The sequence below is a fragment of the Larus michahellis genome, chromosome 3 (genome assembly GCF_964199755.1).
Source record: "Larus michahellis chromosome 3, bLarMic1.1, whole genome shotgun sequence".
NCBI classification, from domain to species: Eukaryota; Metazoa; Chordata; class Aves; order Charadriiformes; family Laridae; genus Larus; species Larus michahellis.
The window spans coordinates 25469957-25491984 of record NC_133898.1 but is presented as its reverse complement, the minus strand read 5'-3'; the positions used below and the strand labels follow the sequence as shown (position 1 = coordinate 25491984).

At 48.6% G+C, this 22028-nt stretch overlaps 1 protein-coding gene across 5 annotated transcripts in view; it reads right to left on the bottom strand.

Annotated features, from left to right (window-relative positions):
- MEIS1 (Meis homeobox 1) overlaps positions 1-16608 on the bottom strand; it is a 114400-nt gene extending 97792 nt beyond the window's left edge. Inside the window, exons 1-6 of one of the 5 annotated variants that reach the window (XR_012586048.1) lie at positions 15369-16608; positions 13443-13669; positions 11642-11783; positions 11066-11116; positions 10125-10175; positions 8540-8686 (exon numbers count right to left, since the gene is read on the bottom strand). Coding sequence is in view for 4 of the 5 variants with exons in the window: in XM_074579271.1 (XP_074435372.1) it covers positions 8540-8686; positions 10125-10175; positions 11066-11116; positions 11642-11783; positions 13443-13669; positions 15076-15090 (633 nt within the window). In the remaining variant the exon portion in view is untranslated. Of the gene's footprint in view, positions 1-8539; positions 8687-10124; positions 10176-11065; positions 11117-11641; positions 11784-13442; positions 13670-15075 lie in introns of all 5 variants that reach the window. The other 4 variants (XM_074579271.1, XM_074579272.1, XM_074579270.1 and 1 more) reach the window with 4 other exon arrangements.
- Between the last annotated feature and the right edge of the window lie 5420 nt (positions 16609-22028).

Below are 22028 nucleotides of genomic sequence, written 5' to 3'. Positions count from 1 at the left end.
ACAGAACGAAAAGAAAGTTACAAGGTAAAGTTTGCATTCCCTGAACATGTGCCAGCTGCGAGAATCTTAGATTACATCGATGCAGCTTTCCAAATTTGAAATACAATCATTTTCTGTATCAAGGGCCCAGGAACCCTAATGGAGGCATAATTAGGCATTGATGCCATGCCCGCATGAGAGAAGCTTGAAAAACTTAAATAAACTGTGAATGGCAGGATTAATACCGCAGCTTTTCATTTTGTCCAGCTGTTTGAATACAGTACACTGCCTGTGATGGCATCAGCTGTTGCTTTACGCTGGGTCAGTATTTCTGAAGTTAAAACAGGCAGTTCTTTTAAGCAAATGAAGAATTACCCCTCTTATTGTTGGCCTGTTTATTTCAGCAAAGAGGGTCTGGATGCATATTTGCTTTATATTAAAAAAGAAAAAAAAAAAGGGGGGGGGAAAGCCAAACTGCAAACAAAATTAGCTGGCCAGATTCAAAGGCTGGTGACGCTAATAAGAGAATTCTAATTTACTGCGATGGCCTTTCAGGACGGAGGAGTAAGTAATGCAGTTTTGGAGATCATCTGCACAAGTGGGAATATCATATAGATGCCTGGAGAGTCCTTGAGAAAATAGCTCACCTCGGCCCTGATTGAAGAGGAAAGACAATACTTTGGTGAAATAGAATTCTGTATTTCTAGGAAAGGCTCCAATAGCAAATTGCTTACTAATGCAAGCAGCCTTATAAATTTTATTATGAATGGAATGGGCCACGGCAGGAGTGTGACACGGCGCAGCATTTGCACACACAGCTTAGCCAGTAAAAAGTAAATAAATAGGTTACTTATAAGCTCTAGAAGACACCCGAAAATACCTCTAACCAAAACTCAAGTTCAGTGAACTCCAAGCAAGAAAATACAACAGCTTCCAAAACTCTCTCACCATTATTTTTTTCGCCAGGTAAATTAGTTCTCCTACAAGTTAATTTCCAACCCTTGGGTTTATGGGTGGAAAATAACAGCTGAAAAAAGTTAATCTCCATCTCCTCGCTGTCTTCAAAAACTGGCTCATCAGCGGATGGGGAAGAAACTACCTACGCAGGGAACGTGCCAGAACAGCAAACCGCCATCGCAAAATAAAACGCTGAGGTTACCGGGCGCAGGACTGATACCAGGGGGAACCTAATACCACATTCATCTGGGAAACACCCCCCCCCCCCCAAACTGCAGCCCCCCCGGACTGGGCGCAGGCAGCTCTCCCCCTTGTCTGTGCCACCTCGGCCCAATCCAGCCCCAAATCCTTGGCTTTCCGATTTTTATTTTTTTTTTCCCAGGCGGCATTAAAAACAATATCGCTCTTGAGCTGCAGGAGCAAGAGAGGAGGGTGCGGAGCCCCGGCCGGGGCGATGACGAACACCAGCGGTTAATTGCCGCTGCGGAGATGAATATGCCTAATGAAAAGCTTACCTAAAGCTCGCGGGGAGCCAGCGCCCGGCCGGCCCAGCCTCCCCAGGGCGGCGGGCACGAGGCCGCCAGGACGCTGGGGAAAGACGAATTAACTAAAAGTTAATGTGGATGTTCTCATTCAAAAGAAAAGTGGCCTACTCCAAAGGGGATTAGGCTAAAGTGAACTAAGGCCACTTTACTTCTGAATGAGAGCATCCACACAATAGTGCAATGCACTTTAACTAATGCACTTTAATTTTACACCCAATCAATTTGTCTTACCTCTCCTGAGTGTCCTTGTGTGGACAAACCCAGAGATTCATCGAGTTTTGAGGCCAGGCGGGAACCATTAGATCAACCCATCTCACTCCCTGCGTGTTATGGGCCATTGCCTTTCACAGTTATCCCTTTATTGATCCCCAAAACTCATGGATGGCTAACGTATAACCTCCGACGGGGGCGGCGGGGGGGAATCCAACATTTCTTCAACGGGGCGCCTGGCCTGGATTTGAAGACGCTGGCAAAACAAGAAGCCACTTGAAAAACAAGAAGCCACCATGACTTTCGGCAGCCTGTCCCGCCGTCGGCAAAAGGAAGAACGGCCAAATTTGGGCTCACATCCATTTCTTTCCATCCTGCCTTTCCCCAAGTTAGCAAGGAAATGGCAGTCTCTGTCTTATAACTTTTAAATCTTTTTTTTTTTTTTTTTTTTAATTGCAAACAGGCCCTTTACTTTCAGGACAAACTCTGATATTATTTTTTTTAAATTCAACTCAACAATGTTTAAATTTGGAACATTTGCCCAGACACCTACCGATGAATCTCAAACCCCCTTTCCCAAAATCCAGTAACCCCCAGAAACCACGCACCGCCTGCGCCATCGCCTTCGTCCGCACAATGACCCACGTAAGCCTGAAATTCCTGCATCGGAGATTTGCCGATCTTTACCTCTCAGATATATACACCCGAAAACAAATAAATGAAGCCGCGACGGGAACAACCAGGGAGGCAACTCAAGGAGCTGAGGCTACGGAGGCGATGGGAAAGGGGGATGAAGCTTTCCAGGGCTCTTGCTTAAATTAAAAAAAGGAGTCCCGAGGACACTGGCCTGTGGGGATTCTGCTCTCACCTGCACTCTGAGGCTGGGTTACATCTCTTTTTTTTTTTTCTTTCCTTTTGAAGGGAAAAGGCAACCATGCTAAACACACCAAAGAAGAGCTGAACCAACTGCCGGCAAGTTGCCTTTAAGTCATGTTACAGAGTATCAGCGGTGGGTTAGATATGGAGCCGTGAATCGGGGACAGGAATACACTCAAACAAGGGAAAACACGAAGTACGTGCTCCGTTAGAGTTACCCTCTCCCAATATTGCTGCGACTGCAGGAAAAAAACCCAAACACAAATATAAACACTAATTTCCAAATTAGTCAAAGCCTGCTCGGAGCAGCCGAACATCGAGAGGTGACACTGCAGCGCGCCCCGGTCTCTCCTTCTCCCACACAACCTCCACCAGGAAACAATTCCAGAAACCTTCAAAAATCTTACCGACCAGTTCGAAACAACCCTTCTCTTTATTTTCTTAAATTTGTTTAGATTACACAAGATCGCTCCTAACTGCGTGCTCATGTGACCGAAAAAACCCCAAACGCAGAAATGCGAAACAAAACAAAAACAAACAAAAAGATTCCCTAATTTAAAGAAGCTGTGCCGGATTTTCGCTGCTTTTTAAAGCAGTATTTATCAGCGCGACCTACGCTCACTCATGTTGATTGAGTGCGATATAATCTGATTTTTTTTAAGTGCTAACATTGCCCACTCCGGGCTGCAGGAACCCTTCGGCGAGCAGAGCCTGCTCCCTTTCTTGCTACCTGCGGACGAGCCGCCAAGGAAGACTCCCAACCTCAGCCATAAAGCCTAAATTTAAGCTAAAACTCTTTTTTTTTTTTTTTCCCCCACGACTTCCTTGCAAACCTTCAAGTTGCCCCAAAACAACAATCTGCGGGTCCCTCATGCAAAGACGCTGCGAGCTCCCGCTGACGGGAATCCCTCGGGATACGCTCCCAAATGTTCAGGAGGAGTTCCAGGATTACCTGGGGTTTAAACTCGGCTCTGTCGGGTTTGATTCTCAAAAAGGATGCAAAAAAATTAGGAAATCAAACTACCCTTTGCAAGAAAAAGGTAACTTCAGCAGGAAAAACTTTCCACGGAAGTTGGGCCTGAGCGTGCAACTTAAGGAAAGCAGCAAAGATTATACCCAGCTGTAAGGACAGATCCGTTTGGGCTCTTGAACGGTTTAAAAATGAAAACAAACCCAAACCCGCAAAGATTCTTGAATTGAAATCATAAATTAAAGAAAATATATTCAATCTCGTACCTCCTTAACAACATATTTACTTGCTTAAAGAAACGGAGAGCAAAGAAAACCTTATTTCGCTAATACAATTTCAGCCACAGTGTTTCAGATGAGAACAGGTCCGGAATATAAATTAACAAGTTCTCTCTCTACATTAAACAGTCTGCCAAACTTGGGCATGGTCACAGCTCCTAAATATCACAACAACAAAAAACTACCTGAAAACAAACAAAAAAGGATTCACTGGCTCAAGGTGGCGTAAAGTCAGTGGAAGAAAATTAAATTTTGAATCTCTTAAATGTTATTTTATCGGCCCTCCTCAGAGCTCTGCTTGGCTGTAACTCTTTTATTATGCAGAAATGAATTCTACCTTGCACCCTCTGTGCTGCATCTATTATTTTGACGCCTGGTCCTCCAATACAGAAATACACATACTGAAGGCAGCAATATTCTTAGCTCCCCCCACTTAAAACCATACATGGTTTGAAAATACTTGCGAAGAAGTCCCCGAGTAAAATTGCATTTCTCAGCATTTTTTCCGTCCCCAAAGGCATCGCTTTTGTGCTGGCTGCAAAGTATAGCTAATATATTTGAAGTATTTGGGAAAGTTAGTCTCGTCATAACCGGGCGATGCCCTAACCGACCCATCCGCCCTCCGATACGCTACATATTGCGTCCCGGTTTATGGTTCTTTCTTTGTAAAGAATACATTTGAAGGAATTCTTCCATTTTAAAAAAAGACGCTCTCTATCCGCATTTTGTTTAGAGAAACGCCGCAACTGCGCACATTTAAAAAAAAATAATCTATTGCAACATCAATAGAAGTGTTGCTTTATTATATAAATATATATATATGAGATATACTATCAGCCAAGAAGGGCCATCTAAAACGCCACAGTTGCAAACATTTAAGACTGTAACAAAAATGACTGAGACTCCAGTATCAGTTTACTATCCTTCAACAATTTCCCTGACAGTGGAGTCAAATAATGTTGAATTATGGACCTTCTTACAGGAAGTCTTATTTCATGTTCATTTTTTGATCATTTCCCTCCTAGTCCCTATAGGAATTTGGCTCTTTGCCGATTTGCCTTTAAAAGTTTCTGCGCGCGTTAACTGGCTTGCGCATTATTAAATTATAATTTTTGTCAAGTAATACCACTGCGGGTTTGCTCAACAAGTTTATTTTCTGTAAGAAAGTACTGTTTTGTCCCTAAAAAATCCATCTTATGCTGCTAAGGCACTTTATTTGAATATAGTGGCTACTTCATAGCATGTTTTCCTTAAAGGGCTTTCTAAAGGCTTTCTGTAGACACGCTCTTGTAGGAGAATTTTACAGTTCGGACTAGAGCACCTGGATGCCAAGGTGACATGGCTTCAAGGAAACAACCCCATGGTAATAGTTTAGAATTACCTAAGAAACTGTATTTTTGCTATCTAACTACAGACAGTCTTTGAGGGTTTTGGCTGTTTTGTTTTGGTTTTTTTTTGAATTGGAGGGAGTTTTCCCATACGCATCGCGCAACAGCTGTGTTTTAAATTTTTCCGGGCCTCTTACAAACATTTGAAAATTTAAACATGCAAATGTTTGAAAAGCTAATGATTAAAAAAAGGAAAAAAAAAAAAAAAAAAGGTTTATTTTGAAACTTTGAGGATGGGCACAATCCGTCAGCTAGGGGTTTTTAAAGTCCTGGGGCCTGGTTGATCTCGAGTTCAGTTATTCCCAGCAAAAAAACAAAACAAAACAAAACAAAACCAAAAAACAACTAAACTTGTACTTCTGAAACCGGACTGGTAAAAAACAACTCGGCAGGTCCCACCCTGGCAGGCAGCAGGGTCGTGCCCGTGGGAGAAGGATGCTATTTTAGTGACCTATTGCCACTGAGCTGGTTAAATCACTGAACAATGGTTAGCGTTATGGGGCTTTACTTTGCAAAATCTAGCATTAGTGTCATGGCTTTCCAAAGGCATTGAGGGGCCTATAAGGAAAGAATAAATAAGGGGAAACCAATAAATTTATTTAAAAAAAAAAAAAAGGAAAGGAAAAACCCAACTGTTAACTGTAACCTTTACTACCACGATATAAGAAAATCTAATTAAATCCATAATAAAAGCTTTTACACACTTAGTACACGACCATGGGCAGGCCGAGGGAGCCGGGAGCCAGCCCCTCTCTCCGGCCGCCCCGGCCCTGCGCGCCCGCGCAGCCCAGGGCCGCGCAAGCCATAAACGCGCACCGCGGAGCGACATCCTAATTAGCCGCCCCAGCGACAAGCACTCAACACCTTATTATTGAACCATTAGGGCCCAGATACTGCCGGCCTCGCCGGGGCCGGACTTGGCACCGGAGTTTACCGGGGGGCGCGGACGGCCGCGCATCCTCTGTTAAACACTCTCCCCCCCCCCTCCCCCCGCGTAACCTCCGCGGCCGCCCGCCCACGGGTCTTATCCTCCCGCCTCGTCGGCCGGCTGGGGAGGGGGGAAAAAAGCGCATTTTTGCGCCTTTTCCCTTCGAGGGGGAAAAGCCAAAGCCCGCGCAGCTCCGCGGATGCCGGGGCTGAGCCCCGCGCAGCGGGAGAGGGGCCGGCGCCGGGCGCACAAAATCCGCGCTCCTGGCGGAAAAGGTGGGGGGGGCGGACATGACCCCCTCCCCCCCGACAACCCCAAAACTATAGCTTCATTTCTTTAGCTTTCACTTTAATAAAATAATGATTCGTTGGGAAAATGGGGTATAAATCTTCATTTTGGAGGCAATTAAAGTGTTGATTTCATTCGTGCCCCTGAGCGATTCTTGTAATTTGCTCAAATAGCTTTATGTACCCAGCACTCCAGAGCTTTTAGAAACCCATTTTCTAGTTAGACTTGTTGGATTACAATTTTTATTCAACAGCAGCGAGCCGAGCTTCCCCCGGCTCGACCCTCGCTGTAGGGCTCCCCTCGCTTTAAGGCGTTAAGCGGGGCAGCCGCTCCCCGCCCCCCCCCCCCCCCCCCGGAGCATCTTCCCCGGCCCCGGGAGCATCTCTCCCGGCCCCCCGGAGCATCTTCTTCCCGGGAGCTTCTTCCCCCCGGGCCCCCGGAGCATCTCCCCCGCGGAGCATCTTCCCCGGCCCTGGGAGCATCTCCCCGGGGCCCCCAGAGCATCCTCTCCCGCTCTCCGGAGCATACACCCCGCCGAAGCATCTCCCCCTGCCACCCGCAGCATCTTTCCCGTTCCCCCGGAGCATCCTTCCCGGCCCGCCCCGCAAAGCTTTTTCCCGTTCGCAGCAAAAATTGGGGGAAAAACACCCCTCCCCAAAAAACATATATGCGCGCAGAAAACCCTTTTAAAAAGTTCATGCCTTCCTTCTAGCCTGCCTCCCCCGTCACGGCACCACCAGCAGCCCGCTAGCCTTGGGCAGACAGGAGAAAATATTTCAGATACTGCCCCCGCTGCAACGTAACGCACCTATAAAATAATCTATAAAATAACTCCTGGCTGCCAGCGCTGGTGATAATGGCAAAGCAGCTGAGGAAACTCCTGTCTGCTTGACTGCGCCTTGCTTGAACAAAAGGAAACCTCCAGAGTCGGGAGCTGATTACTCCTAAGACTGTATTTACGAAGCTGATAATCAATAAGAAGGAACTTGGGCGCGGGGCGGGGGGGCTTTTTAGTCAGAGATTTTGTGTGTCTGCGTTCGGGGTCCCTTCTCTCGCAGCCAAAGCGCTGCTGCCCCTCGGGTTGGGAAAAAACAAGCCGACCGGGAAAAGCCCGCAGTTTTACCCAACTCGGGGGGAAAACAGCCAAAAAAGCAACCAAATCTCAGCCGCTTCCATCATTGAGGAGCTTAATTTAGCTCTGGGCACCTCCTGAATTAGCCCCGAACGCTCCCATTAAAAGGCAAAGGCTCCCGGGCGAAGCCCAGCGGAGGGGACAGCCGCGGGAGAAGAAGAGGGGACAGGGGACAGCCAGCTTTCCCAGCTCATCCCTAGTTCCCACATCGGCTACAGCCGGCATGAAAGGTTTGAACCATCCCAGACAAAACCTGGACACCGTCAGAGCCGCGCAAGGCTTTGCTTTGGGGGTTCAGATAATTTTTTATATATATATATATATATATATATTTTTATTTTTTTTTTAAAGAGAGGGTTTGAAAACTTGAAAGATCAAGGGAAATAATTTAAAACCTGGGGCCCGTTTTATTTTCTCTCTCTCCCTTTTTTTTCCCTCTATTAAGTAAAATAAAATGGGCGCGTTTGCAGCAGGCAGGCGTGCACAAAGCAATGTTCACTGAAGTCTAAAAGCGTTCGGCCAAGGAAAACTGACAAGACGGACTAATGAACCGTAGAGACGGGGAGAAAATAGCCAGTATTTGCTAGATTTCAAACCCTCTCTGTCTTCCCCGGACCACCTATCTCGGATTTTATTCTTATTTTGGTCAACGGCTCCAGCCCTTCCTTTCCTAAGCCACCAAGAAGCCAGCGATTCCCGGATACCACTTCTATTATTGTAAAGGGTAAATAAAATCAAGACAAAAATTAAAAGCGACAAGAAACAGGTCGAGTTTGCAGGCGATGCTTTTACAAGCTCATCTCGCCAGGTCGAATCCGGGAGCAAGCCTTAATGAAGCAATAATAGCCACATTATTCAAAAATTTTCATTTCGATGGAAATTTATCTAAAAGGGACTTAATCATATGCAAATAATAAAAGGAGGCGTAGTGACCCAGCGAGCGATCTGCATACAAATTTCAGCGTGTGCGGCGTTGGCGAGATCATACCTGATCTGTTAGATTTGCTGATCTTGTTATGTCTTCACTGTCCGATTTTGATCCGCCCTCTCTATCGTCTATGACCAAATCGATAGGCATTTTTCCTTTCAAACAGCTAATATACCGGTGGCAGAAATTGTCACATAATTCGTGTACCTACATTATGACAGAGGTTTAAAAAAAAAAAAAAAAAAAAGGAAAGGGGGAAAGAAAAGAGGAAAAAGGAAAAAAAGAGGGGGGGGAAGGAAGAAAATATAATCAGGAATACATAAGTAAAATTGACAAGTGCAACCAGTCTCCCCCCTTCACCCCTGTGACATCAAAAGTCCTAAATAGGGGAAACACACTGCAATTATCCCCCCGAGACCTCTAGACGCATCCAGAATTAGGAATAACTTTCTTTTCTCGCAAAATAGAGATATCCCAGAAAATTGACAGTGACAAGATGATTCACAGGCTACAACATATTCAACACCCGTGTTAAATTCATCTGCTCCCGGAGCTGTGGCCATTAGAGAGGTGACCTGCATGGGTGACATTTAAGGTAAACTATTTAATTTCGTCCAGTTATTTCATCATAAAACCCTTTCCAAAGGGGTATGAGGACAGAGAAAAGGATTTAAAAAAATAAAATAATAAATAAATCCCGACGCACTGGGCCGAAATACATTACAGGCATCCGTGCCCTGAAATCCCCAGTCGCTCTGATAGACTCGTACCTGAGCCGCCTCAATTAATGGGCAGATTTTAACACATTTCGGGTAGAGCGAGAACAACCTGCCAGTTATGGTTAGATAAAGTGGCCGAGGCTCCCGAGAAACTTTTCAACTATTTAAAAACCTCTCAAAATGTTTATTTTTAGGAGAAAGGGAATTCTCTTCTAGGCCAGCTATCAATGACACGTAAAAAATCCTCAGGAAACCAGAGCGCACTTCCAATTTAATGTGAGCTCGGGTGACACCGCCTTCTTAGAAATTAGCATTCTCCCTCCTAAGATTTCTAAAATAGCCAGCAAAAAAACCCCTGCATTTAGGCTGCAATCTCTTTCTTCTGCTCGGAGGTGTACAATATTCCCAGGAACAAGAGACAGACAGAACTATCAACTCTGCTTTGTCTCTGCAAAATGTTACAGGACAATCCGTGCCCTGAGCCTGACCTGCAGATGGCTCTTAAGGAAAAAAAAAAAAAAAAAAAAATTCCCCATCCCGACTAACTGTAACCAAAGTCTCTTCCCCACCACCACCACCGAGAAAAAAATAATTTTTTTTCCCCCCCCGCCCAAAAAATAAAGCACGATTTCAGGGGCTTGGCTGAACCAACCATTTGGAGTCTCATCTGCGGCACCACAGAACTGCAACTATTTATACAAAGCCAGCAAAGTATTACAATGAACACAAGGCCTGGGCGTTTGAGAGCCCGGTTTTAGAGGCTGAAATTGTAATTAAACTGCGAAGAGAAATGGACGCCAAGATTGGTCTTGACACTAATTACCAGAAAGAAAGACATTTATGCAAATTTACCAGAAGCCTGAACTTCAGCAGTACTGAAACGGAGGAGGAAGAAAAAGAGAGGGAGAGAGAGAGACAAAAATTACCTTCTCTAATTCCAACAGATGAAACCTTAATACTTGTATGGCTTGAATCATCTGCAAAGATACAAACAACACCAGTATTTATCTCATTCCTGGATTTGGGGATATTTCCCACAGCCGCCCCTGCCGCACTGTGTAGCTTGACTTTTCTCTAGTAGTAAATAAAAAGTTGTTTTGATTTATGGCAATAACACTAAAACTTAATAGCGGTGGCTTTGTGCACTGTTTAACGAGAAGCGATCTAGAGTTAACAAAAAAAACCCCCAAAAACCAACCCCCAAACCCTAATGCAACGAAGCAACTAAATTATACGGATCATAAACATTTCTTTTAAAAAAAGCAAAACAAAACAAAACAAAACAATCCTCTAAACACTATCGCTGGCTCCTCGCTTGGCGAAAGCAGGAGCAAGACTCCTCCAGTGGAGGCGAAATATTTGTTTATCCTTAAGGAGAAAAAATAAAGGGAAGAGAGGAAAGACCTCATTTTTTGGGTGAGTTAACGAAGGGTGCATCACCAGCCACAGCAAACCCCCACGCTTCCCATCCAGCTACTTCAAAGGTGCGTGGAGGGGCTGAGCTGCAGCGTGGGTAAATCCACGCTCCTCTTGGGCTGGCGAGTTTGCCATCAAGCCCGCAAGCTCCCCTTTGGATGGGGTTTGCTTTATGGATATCCTTATGGTTTTGGGGTTTTTTTTATTCTTTCCACGCAATTACCACACCGTATTTACTTGTAATTATAAAAACCATCAGCATCATTTTTAAAAAAAAAATTAAAATTCCACGTGAGAAATTTTCAATTTAGCACCACCAAGTCACCTCTCCAGAAGACACAGAAGTTTTGTAAAAAAAAAAAAAAAAAAAAAAAAAAAAAAAATAAATGGGAAGGGAAGGGAGGGCGGCGGGGTGGGGGTGGGGAGAGGAAGAAGTGTTGTTAACTCTTACCAAGTTATCCAGTTCAGGATTAGAGGAAAAGAGGGGTTTCTCTGCTCGGATCTAAATATAAGAAAGGGGAGGAAAAGGGGGAAAAAAAAAATAATAATAAAAAAGATTTGAAATACGGAAGCAGAAAAAGCAGACGTTATTATTATTTCTTGCTTCATTACACTGTCGGGTCCATTATGTAACCTTTCGTGCAAAGCCCTGACTGCGGGATTTTAGTCCATCAGCCAAACGCTTGAACAAGTGAATCAAATACACCGAAAAAATACCTCCGGAGCTGCCCCGGCAGAGCCCCGGCCCGGCAGCCGCGCAGCCGAACCCCCGCCGGGGCGCACAGCCCGCTCCGGTCCATTCATTTCTTTAAGGGGGAGGTAAATGCCGAGATTTTCCCCATTCATTTTGTTTTGTTTTGGGGTTTTTTTTTTGGGTGTTTTTTTTTTTTTTTCCCTCTTGCAGTAAGAGAGGGGGGAGGGGGAACGCGCATCTTTATCTCAGCAGAGACTTGTTTTTCTCGTTACGATTTTTCTCTCTCTCCCTTTTTTTTTTTTTCTTTTACTGTTTCAACCCGGTTTTGCTGACCTGTTTGGCGAACACTGCTATGTCTTCATTGAAAGACTCAGAGGAGCAAACATCGCCTCCCGCTACCCCGGGCTCCCTGGGTGTGCATGTAGCTAATTCACATTTCTCAAAAATCAGTGCTAAAAGAGGGAACAGGGGGTGTCTGAAAGAAAATACAATAGTCACACACACAGAGGGGGGGAATAAAATAATAATAATAATAATAAAAATATCATAGAGAAACAACAAAAAAAAAAACCAAACCCCAAGCAAACACAATAGTTAGTCCCGCAGCAGCATGAGTGGGGAGGGGGGAACCCACCGAGGGGGGCTCCAGTTCCCCCCGCCGCCTCCTGGCCCCTTCCCGCAGCCGGCCAGCCGGCAGCCCCGCATCTCCCCGGCCCTTCGGCAGTGTCGCGCCGCAGATATCGGTAATACAACCTTAGGACAAGCTAATAATAATAATAATAATAATAAAAAACCCAAGCCGGCTCCAGCAGCCATTTTGAATTAACTTTCCTTGTCTTTAGGAGTAAAAAAAAATATTAAAATAATAAATTACAATTTCTGGACGTACACTTCTGCCTTTCATGCTTTTAATTCCCATTTTCTGCTGGAGGACTTGCTGGGAGCGAAGGGGGGGAAAAAACCCAACAAAAAACCAAACCCAGAAAAGCAGAAACAACCCCTATCCAAATTAAAAAAAGGGGGGGAAAAGAGGCCCCCTGAAGCCACCCAGCGCCCAGCCAGCCTGCCCGCGGCCCCCCAGCCCCGACCCGCGGGGGGAACCAGGTGCTTTTGGACTCTCCTGGCTTCAAAAGCCTCCCCGGGAGAAAGGCTGCGGGTGCATCTGGCTCCCTCGGCCGTTTAATAATTTAAATAAATAAATAAGCGTGGGCACACACACACGTATATATGTATATTTATAACAGGGAGTTCATTTTTTTTTCCCAGGGCTTCATACTTTTTTTTTTTTTTTCTGGGTACCGTGCACTGCTGAGTTCAAACCAACCCTACAGATTTCTGATAAACCGATAAAGAAACCGAACGACTTGATTTTTTTGTGTGTGTGATATTTTTTTTTTAATTCCCCTTCTCCTCACTGTTTGGAGAGCGATTTTAAAAGGCTCTTAAACTTCCCTTCAAACTCAAGACGGGCAGATGCATTTTAAAAGCATCTGCCGCCCAACGTAACCCATCCGCTCCCATCGCAACGGCCTAGAAACTGCTTTGCAAGTCGCCGCATTGAGAAGCATTCAATGCTGTCGGATAAAAAGTTAAAGAAAAAAAAAATTAAAAATAAGAGGGGGAGGAAGGAAGAGAGCTGAGAGAAGCAGCTCTCGAGTTTTCTTTCTCCTTCATAGCGCAAGGAGAGAGGAACAAGGCGGAAAGTTGGGCGAAACGCTCCAACTCTTCCCTGCTCCCAAACTCCGGGCAGAGATTTACCACCCGGCGCAGGTTGCGCCTCGGGAATATTATTTTCCTCCTCCTCCTCCTCCCCGCGGTGATGCCGGCCGCCCCTCCAGCAAGCTCCGGCTCCTATTCTCCGGACCCCCCCCCCCCCGCCGCCACTTCCCCCCCGCCGCTCCCCGTGCCAGGGGACCCCAGCCCTCTCCCCCCCACCACCCCCTTTTAAAAAAACCCAATAATTACAAAAAGTAAGAATACAGCCCTTTTTCGCGCAGCGCTGCCCCAACCCGCCCTTCTTCCTTCCCCTTCCCCATCCCACGCAAAGGGGGCAGCCCGCACCCCTCACCCACCCTCCCTCCCTCCCCAACTCTATCCCGCGCAAGTTGCGCGGAGCCTTTTACGCGGCACCTACCCGTAGATGGCATCTTTATCTCTCTTGAGGGCGTCGTTGACGGAGGCGCCCATGGCGGGGGGCATGGCGTTGGCGTGGGCGGCGTGGGGGTACTGGTGCGAGTGGAGCGGCGGCCCGTGGTTGAGGTGGTGGACGGGCTGCATGGGGCGGGCGCCGTGGGGGTCCCCGTACATGGTGGTGGGGATGCCCACCCCCTCCATGCCGCCGTAGTGGGGCAGCTCGTCGTACTGCGGGAAGAAGGGGGGGGGGGGGACGCAGAGAGAACCGAGAGGCGTCAGGGAAGGGGGAGCAACCCCGCTCCCGGCCCCCCCCAACTCCCTCCCCTTCGGTGCAGCCCTGGGGAGGGAAAAGCTCCCCCCGGGGGGCTCCGCACCGACGGTGTCCCCCCCCCTCCCCTTTCACCGCCACCGGTGCAACCCCGGGGAGGGAAACGCCGGGCTGGGGTGAAGCGGAGCTGGGCTGCTCCGGCCCGGCTGCCCGCACCACCCCAAACCCTCCGAGTCCGGGGCGCAAGAGAAATAATAACAGTAATTACAATTTTTTTTTTTTTTTTTTTTTTTTAAAAAAGGGGTGGGAAAACCCCCTCAAACCGGCAATCCCCAAACCCCCCTCGCGAATGGAAGCGGGTCAGCAAGTCTCCCTCCCTCTTCCCCTAAACTTTTCCCGCAGAGAAATCAGGTACCTCACCCATCGAGGATGCCAAAAAAAAAAAAACAAACCAAAAAAAAACCCCAACAATAATAAAAGTTCAGCGATTTTGAAAAAAAAAAAATAAAAGAAAAAAAAAGAAAAGGAGCGATTTTTGGGGCTTTCCAGCAATTCCACGCGAACGCACTTTTAAAGCCGAAAGGCTGGAAACGTTTGCCCGGGCTCTCGGGATTTTGGGAATGCCTCTTTTTTTTTTTTTTTAAGGGTTTTCTTTGTTAAAGATTAAGGAGCGAAAGCGAACGCGGTTCCCAGGCAGCGGGGGAAACGGCCACTTTTCATCTATTAAAAGCGAAGGTGTGAATAAACACTTTTAAAGATCCCTGACACTTGCTTGGACCGAAAGAGTAAAAGGCAAGTTGTCAGCAGAGGAACTTTCTTTCCCAACCAGCACTCCGAGGGGCGTCAGGCAAATTAGGCAAGAAAACTTCTTTCCAGGGCTTTTCCCCTTCCCCAAATCCCTGCTCACCCGACTCCGGCTGGTTTGTTGTTTGTTTGGTTGGTTTTTTTTCTCCTACAAAACTTCAATTTAGCGGGTAGTTGGAAGAAAAAAAAAAAAAAAGGAGATCTCATCCCAAATAGAAACAACAATACACATGGCAGTGCATGCCGGTAACCTCTAACTCAGATTAAAGTGACTTTCTTTTTAAAAGAGAGGTCTTTTTGCCCATTGCACTGCACCTTTTGTGACTAAATATAAAAAAAAAGGGAGGGAGAAAGGAGGAAAAAAAGTAAAAAAAAAGTTATGTTTACTCCCAGCTAGAAGTTATCTCCCGAAAGTGAAGCGGTATATCATCACTAACACAGCAAAACGCTCGGAGACATGCACACATTCAAATATTTCAAGCACTAGTGACTTTAAAAAAGACATCGGTAGGACTAGAGCTACAAAACCAACAAATATAGAGGCTCGGACATATTCACTTACATGCCTGCATGTCATTAATGTATAGAAAGCTTGCCTTTTCCGCGAGAGATCCGGGATGGGGAGTAAAAGAATCAAGAAAATATCAACACACACAGGTTTTAAGCCTACAAGTACAACTGATAAATCCTCCCGCTCCAGGACACCGCTTTGTGCCCCTGCTCCAAACAGGAGGGGGAAAAGGGGGGGGGAAAAAAAAAAAAAAAAAAAAGAGAGAAACTTTTTTCGCAGCGTCTCTGTCAGCCACGTTTCAATATTATTTCACATTTGAAATCCATTTTTTTTTTAATACGTACCCTTTGCGCCATCGGCCTGCTTGCTCCCTTCCTACTTCAACTTCTAATATATCCTCTTTAAGGCCAGTGTGAAAAGAAAGAATTGCGAAGTTCCCCCCCCTCGCCCCCCCCCCCCAAAAAAAAAAAAAAAGCAAAAATCCCTTAGCGTCGCCAGTAATGAAAGCAATCGAGTAAAATCTTCGGCTTGCTGGATCTCAGCGAAGCGATACGGTAACTCAGCATTAAAAAAGGAGGAGGAAAAAAAAAATAGAAGAAGAAGAAAAAAATCAACTCTCCCTCCTTCCTTCCTTCCTTCTTTTTTCTTTCTTTCTTTCCTCTCTCCCTGTCTCTCTCTCTTACTCTCCCCCTCTCGTTTCCAAGACAGCAGCGGGGCGAAAGCAAATATCCTTTCCCCAAATCAGGGGATTTTTTTTTTCTTTCCTCTTTTTTTTTTTTTCCTTTTTTTTTTTTTTTTTTTTTAAAGCGCCCCTCAAACCCAACTACCGAGTCTCATGGCTTTTTGCCACTCCGGCTGTCAATCACAAGGCGAGGTTGTCAAAGGTGGTGGTGAATGACTGATGATGATCCGCTGGCGTTGCGCTCCCCACCGCGCAGGACACCTCGAATTTGGGGAGGGGGAAAAAAAAAAAGAAAAAAGAAAAAGAAAAAGAAAAATAATTTTCTGAGCGCGTCAAAAAAGAAAAATTTTAAAAAAATGTAAGAAAAAATAAAAAAAAATTGAGGAGGGAGGAGGAGGAGGAGAAGGAAGGGGAAAAAATTAAAAATTAAAAAGGCTCGCTAACGCGCCGGCTCTCCTTTTATTATGGTTGTTATGATGCTGCTGCTGCTGCTGCTGATGGGGGGTTTTGGGGGGGATTTTTTGGGGGGGTGGGGTGGGTATTTTTTGGGGGGGGGGTTGTTGTTTTTTTTTTCCCCCCCGCTCCTCCTCGGCTGGCTCCTAATTCCTCGCCGGCGCCGGCTCGCTCTGCCCCTGCGCGGCCGGCGGGCGAGGCTGGCGGAGGGAGGCGGAGGCGGGCCGGCCGCGGGGTGCCGGGATGGGAAGGGGTGGGGGAAAAGGAGAGAGAGAGAGAGAGGCAGAGAGAGACAGAGAGAGGGAGGGGGCGGTGGTGGGGAAGGAGGGGAGGGAAGGGGTTTGGGGAGGGGAGGGAAGGGGGGGGAAAGGCGGCGGGCCGCGCTCTCGCCGGGGCGATCCGCCACCACCACCGCCGCCGCCGCGGCGAGCGGAGCGCAGCGGCGGGGCTGGGGAGAGCCGGACTGGCGGAACCCGGAAGTAGTGGTGGCCATAACAGGTCGCGTCTTACACAATGCGGGGTTGGGCGGCGGCAACTCCGACACCGGCGCGGGGGGGGGGGGGGGGGGGGGGGCGCGTGTCTCTGTGTGTGTGTGTGTGTGAGCTCCCCCCTCCCTCCTCCTCATTCGCCCCCCTCCCCACATCCAGCCCCCCAGACGCCGCGCGTTGTGTTGCATACACCCCACCCCCTCGCCCCCCGCTTTGTCTACCGCCTCCACGCTACGCACCCACCCCCCCCCCCCCCTTCGCCCGTTGCCGTTTTCCACACACCCCCCGCTCCCGTCCCCCCCTCCCGGTGGCTCCCCCCGCGGCCGCCGGCCGAGTGAGCTCACCCGGCCCCCGGCCGCCGCCGCCGCCGCCGCCGCCGACCAATCAGAGGCGCCGCGCGCCCCCATTGGCTCGGGTCGGGAGCGGGGATCGAACCGGCGCCGGTGGCGCGGGGGGGGGGGGGGGGACGGCGGGGGGACAAGGACCGGGGCGACCCGCGGGCAGCGGGGACCGCTGCCCGCGGGTCGCCCCGGTCCGTGTCCCCCCGTCGCCTCCCGCCCCCCCATCCCCTAACCGGAGAACCGGGGGGGCCGCACATACTCCGCTAACCCCCCCCCCCCACACACACACACCCCCTCACCCAAGGGGACACCCCCGCCGCCACGTCTCAAACTTCAAGGTGTGTGTCCCGTGTCTTTCCCCCCCCCTCCCCGCTCCCCTTTCGGGTGTTATCCCGAAGACCTCTCAGGTAAGAGACGTTTTAATACGCGACCCCCCCCCCCCCCGCCCCACGCGTGGGAACCGACCCACCGGGCGTGTGTGTGGGGGGGGTGTCTCTAGGTCTATTTACCGGCGCTCGGTAACGATTCCCAATCTCCCAGGTCCCTGGCGGGGCGGGGGGGGGGGGGGGCGTGTGTGTGGGCGTTCAGCTTCGGTACCGGAGATGCCATCCCCTCCTCTCCCCATCCCCTCCTCCAAAAAAATACCTAAAAAAACCCCAAAACTCCCATTTTAGCCTCCCCGCCAGGCCTTGCTCAGCTCAATTCGGCGCAACCCAGCCTAAAACACTTTTACAATGTAATTACAGTCGTACAAATTGTTTGCCCAAACCTCATTCAGGATAAGGATTTTACAATTAGCAAACAGTTATTACTCTTAGGGGCGGGCTACGAGAAATTGCGCTGCGCGCCTCTCCGCTGGCAATTAAAAAAAATAAAAAATAAAAAAGCTTAATCCAGGCAGCAATTAATCATCTATTAAAAGGGAAAAAGCAAACGGACAGGTCCGCGCTGTCTCGGTTAAAGCCCGACCGAGGGCTGCATCTTTCCCCCGCTGCCTTTTTAGGCAAAGTGGCTTTTTAACACCCCCCGCCCCCAAAAAAACCAAACCAAACCAAAACAAAACCCTTGCTGTTTTGCAAGAATCTATTGCCCATCGCACGCTGGAAAGGGAGAGAGAGGGAGGAAAAAAAATATAAATTAAGGATAGGGGAAAAATAAAAAGAGAAGAGCGAGGGGGTTTGGTGGGAGGCCTTTTTTTTTTTTTTTTTTTTGAGGCGAAAAAAAGGCGTCTGGGGAGCAAGGGAGCCTCCTCCACGAGGTGGAATCTGGGTCCATTTGCTTATCGGATAATAAATGAGGCTTTTAATCAGGCTGAATTTCCCAGCTTAAGGAAAGAATTAGTCATACCTAAGGAACAATCCCATGTTTTCTAGCTGGCTTCCCCGCTGCCTTCCTAGCAGGGAATTTGGAGGGGGGAGTGTGTGGTGGTGGTGTGGGGGGGAAATTAGCATCCAAGCGTGCTCTTTCACCATTAATATTGAAATTTGAAAACTGAAATAGGAAGAAGCAGAAGAGACAAACAAACAAGAACCCGCAGAAGAAGGCGGCCGAGAGATAATCCAGGAATGCTTCAGATAAGGCGGGGGGGGAGAGAAATACGTGCGGAGATACCCGAAAAGATGAAACGGCTGAAAAAGGGATGGGAAATGAAAAGAAAATCCCAACTCTTTAAAGAGCTATTAAAGGGCACAGACCCAAAGAGTGGGGGGAAAGTGATAATAAAAGGAGGTTCGCTGCGAGGGAAGGTTCGCAGCGCCGGGAGTTTCGGGGGTTGTTTACCGGTCCCCCCCCCTCGCCACCCCAGCTCTGGGTTCAGCAGACAAAGAGCGGACGGTCCGACCGGGGAGTCAGCCGGGGGTCAGCTCCTGCTAGCCAGCGGCCACCGGGCAAACCCGCCCGGGGCCCGGGATTGCCGCCGCAGCCCGGGGCGGGCGATGCCGGACCGGCCCCCGGTCGCCGCAGCCCGGGGGACCGGAGGGGACGGGGGGTGGTGGCTGCCCGCTCCCGCCCCCCCCGCCATCCCCGGCCCTGACGTCTGCAAAAGTTATGGGGGTCTTTTATTAATTAAATGGAGGGCCTTCATAAAATATTCCCAATAAAATTTACGGTTGTCTTAAAACTTTCTAAACACCGCTATAAATTTTTTTAATAAAATTAACTGGGAAATGAGTTACTGGCCGGGATTTTTGTCACTTTTCAACTTCTCCGGCAGCGGTGCCGGCGGAGGGGAGGGAAGGCACACGCACCACAGAAAAGGAACCTTTTCAGGGACAAAAATCGCGGGGGCTACCAGGTTTCCCCCGCGGTGGCACCTCGGGGTAGCCCGGGCGAGGCAGCGCCGAGCCCCTTGCCCGGCGGGCGCCTTCCTCGTTCCCGCTACAATTCGCCAATTTCAACCTAAAATCCCCAGAATAACCCCAGAGCCCGGCAGTACGAGAGCGTTGGGGTTGGTGAGTGGTTTTGGAGAGGTTTGAGGTTGTTTTTTTCGCTCACACAATCTCGGCGCCGCAAGTTCATTTGTATTAATTTGGAAGCTGCGCTCCGGTGTTCGCAGCGATACCTGCCTTTAAGCTCAGCCCCCCGCCGCCTTTCTTTGCTCCCTGCCTATGCCAAGCCCTCCCCTCTCGATATTACTGTACTTCTCGTTGAGCGAAATAATAGTAATAATAATAAACATTTTTTAAATATCGCTGGGTAAAACTCTGGCTGCTTAATTAAAGAATAAAAAGAAGCTGCTCGGCTGTTTTGCGCCTGAAGGATTGAGCTGTTGTGCCGTCTACTGGGCGACGGGGAAACTACAGCCAAGAAACGCCTTCAAACTTTCTGCGGGAGAAAAACTCGAAGTTTTCGGCAATTTGGAGGGGCCGGAGGCGGCAAATTTTCGGTAGAAGAAGAAGAAAAGCCACCCCGGGCGCAAAGGCCCCAGACAAAATTATGATTTCTTTCGGCTACACCTGGATAATTGTATAAAAATCCACTTTTAAGTGCTCGGGGTTTTATGGACTGCAGAGCGCGAAGCAATCAGCGGCATTAAGCGGGGGGGATATGGTAAAGATGGTTTGAGTTTACCCGTGGGAGGCAGCTGCGCATGAACTAAATACGTAGGAAAGGGGGGGGGGGGATAAAAATAATAATAAAAAAGAAGGGGGTAAATGTTTGCGAACGGTTTAAAACCTTCTGCCCCGCAGCCGCTGGGCAGAGGGAGCACTCCCAGCCCCGAGGATGCTCCCGGAGGGGAGGAAGGCAGTCGGTGCGATGGCTCGGTAGCAGCCCCCCCCGCCTTTGGAGGGGCAGCAGGAGGGGGGGTTTGGGGCAGCACAGCGTGAGGCTCGGCTTAGCCCAAGCGCACACGTTGCTGTTTTAACGTTCCCGAGCCACGGATGCTCCCGGGAAGATGCAGCCCTCTCCCTCCCTGCCCGCTTGGGTCTCCGCTCCCTGCCGCCTAGGATGCTCTCCCCTCCGGCCCCCCCGAAAAAAAAAATGCAGGAAGAGACGCAAAAAAAAAAAGGTTCTTTTTGTTTAAAAAAACCCCACCTTTAAAAAAAAAAAACAAAAAACAAACAAACCAAAAAAAGAACTTTTGCCAGGCGAGAGGCGCAGGGGGGCTGTGAAATGCAAAGCCTTTGTCGTATTTACAGAGTCTCAGCAGCCGACTGTCCATGTAGATAAAAATCTAGTAGCCTGCGTGAGCTCAAAGGAGTTTTTTAAAGCAAAGATCTCTAAGCGCCTCATCTCAATCCACACATATGCACGCGCGTAGCCTAAAAAGCCGGAGACACCCACGTAGCTGAACCATAGGGGTTTTTTTAAAGATATGTTAAAGGAAGGTATAAGCAAACCCTCCTGCCACTTGTAGCAGGACCAACTCCGCCAGCTCTCTGCCTTCAGAGCCACTTGCCAAAGTTCAACAGAGGGTGACATTAGCCTAAAATATTCGATACCTTTTTTTTTCTGGAGACTTTCCCCACTTCTCCCGGGCTAACTCCAGCCCCGAGTTCGTCTCGGCGGGTGAAATTGCTGTCTTTGAAGTAAAAAAACAACCTGCCTGATTATTTTCTTTTATCAGCAAGGGATTACGGACACTTTCCTCAGCGTACATAAAGCAAAAATTAAATGATCCCGTGCCCCTGGTATAAAAAGTTGAACGCCCCTCTTCTACGCAGCTGAACGAAGTCTCTTACCCTCTTAAATGAGTCTGAAAGTACTTGCGACATGGTACGAGCAGCAAATTAGCGAGTAACAAAATAAAACCCCAATTTCAAACCACAGGGGACTGAACATTGGTATCTGACAGTACCTCGGCGGAACTACAGCACGGCGGAGTTTTGCCAGAGCCTTTCCATTTGATGTTTTCCTCCAAACTGATTTTCAATATTGCTCCATTCCTATTACCTAACCCCGCATTCAGCCTGGCTAATGAGCCCGTTACAGAACTATTTCGGCTTGCCTCTGATGCCGATTGCGGAGGATAGGCATTAATTGGAGCGGGGATCTGGGCTTGTTAAGCACGGTGGGATGGGAGGAAACTTGGGGGGCTCTCTGAAGGCTGGGCTTGCCCTTCAAGCCGCGGAGATGGCTTTCTGCATTTGGCTGAATTTGGGTATAAATCACCCACGCTTTATAAATTAAAATAAATAAATAAATAAAATAAATCAAAGGAAAGAAGGAGCAAATCTCTGTGCCCGCCGGTGAGGGGCGGCCCCGGGGGAGAGCGGGCGGCGCCGGGCGCTCCCGGGACCCGCAGCCCCGCCGGACCCCTCCAAGAACCGGGCACCGACCCGCTCCTGGGCGTGCGAGGGGCCGGGGAGCGGCGGGTCAGGGTCGCCACAACACCCCACTCCGACAGTTACCAGCTCCCCCCAGGACAGCACAATCCGCCGCTTATCTCCATCTGTGGGTGCATTATCATAGACTTTTGCATAATTGCATATTGACTTTACTAAATGGATCCGCAGAGCTATTTAAACATCTCTCTCTTCCACCCGCAAACAATTCTCTCGACAAGAAAAAGAAGAAAAAAAAAAGAAAAAGGGCTGCAAA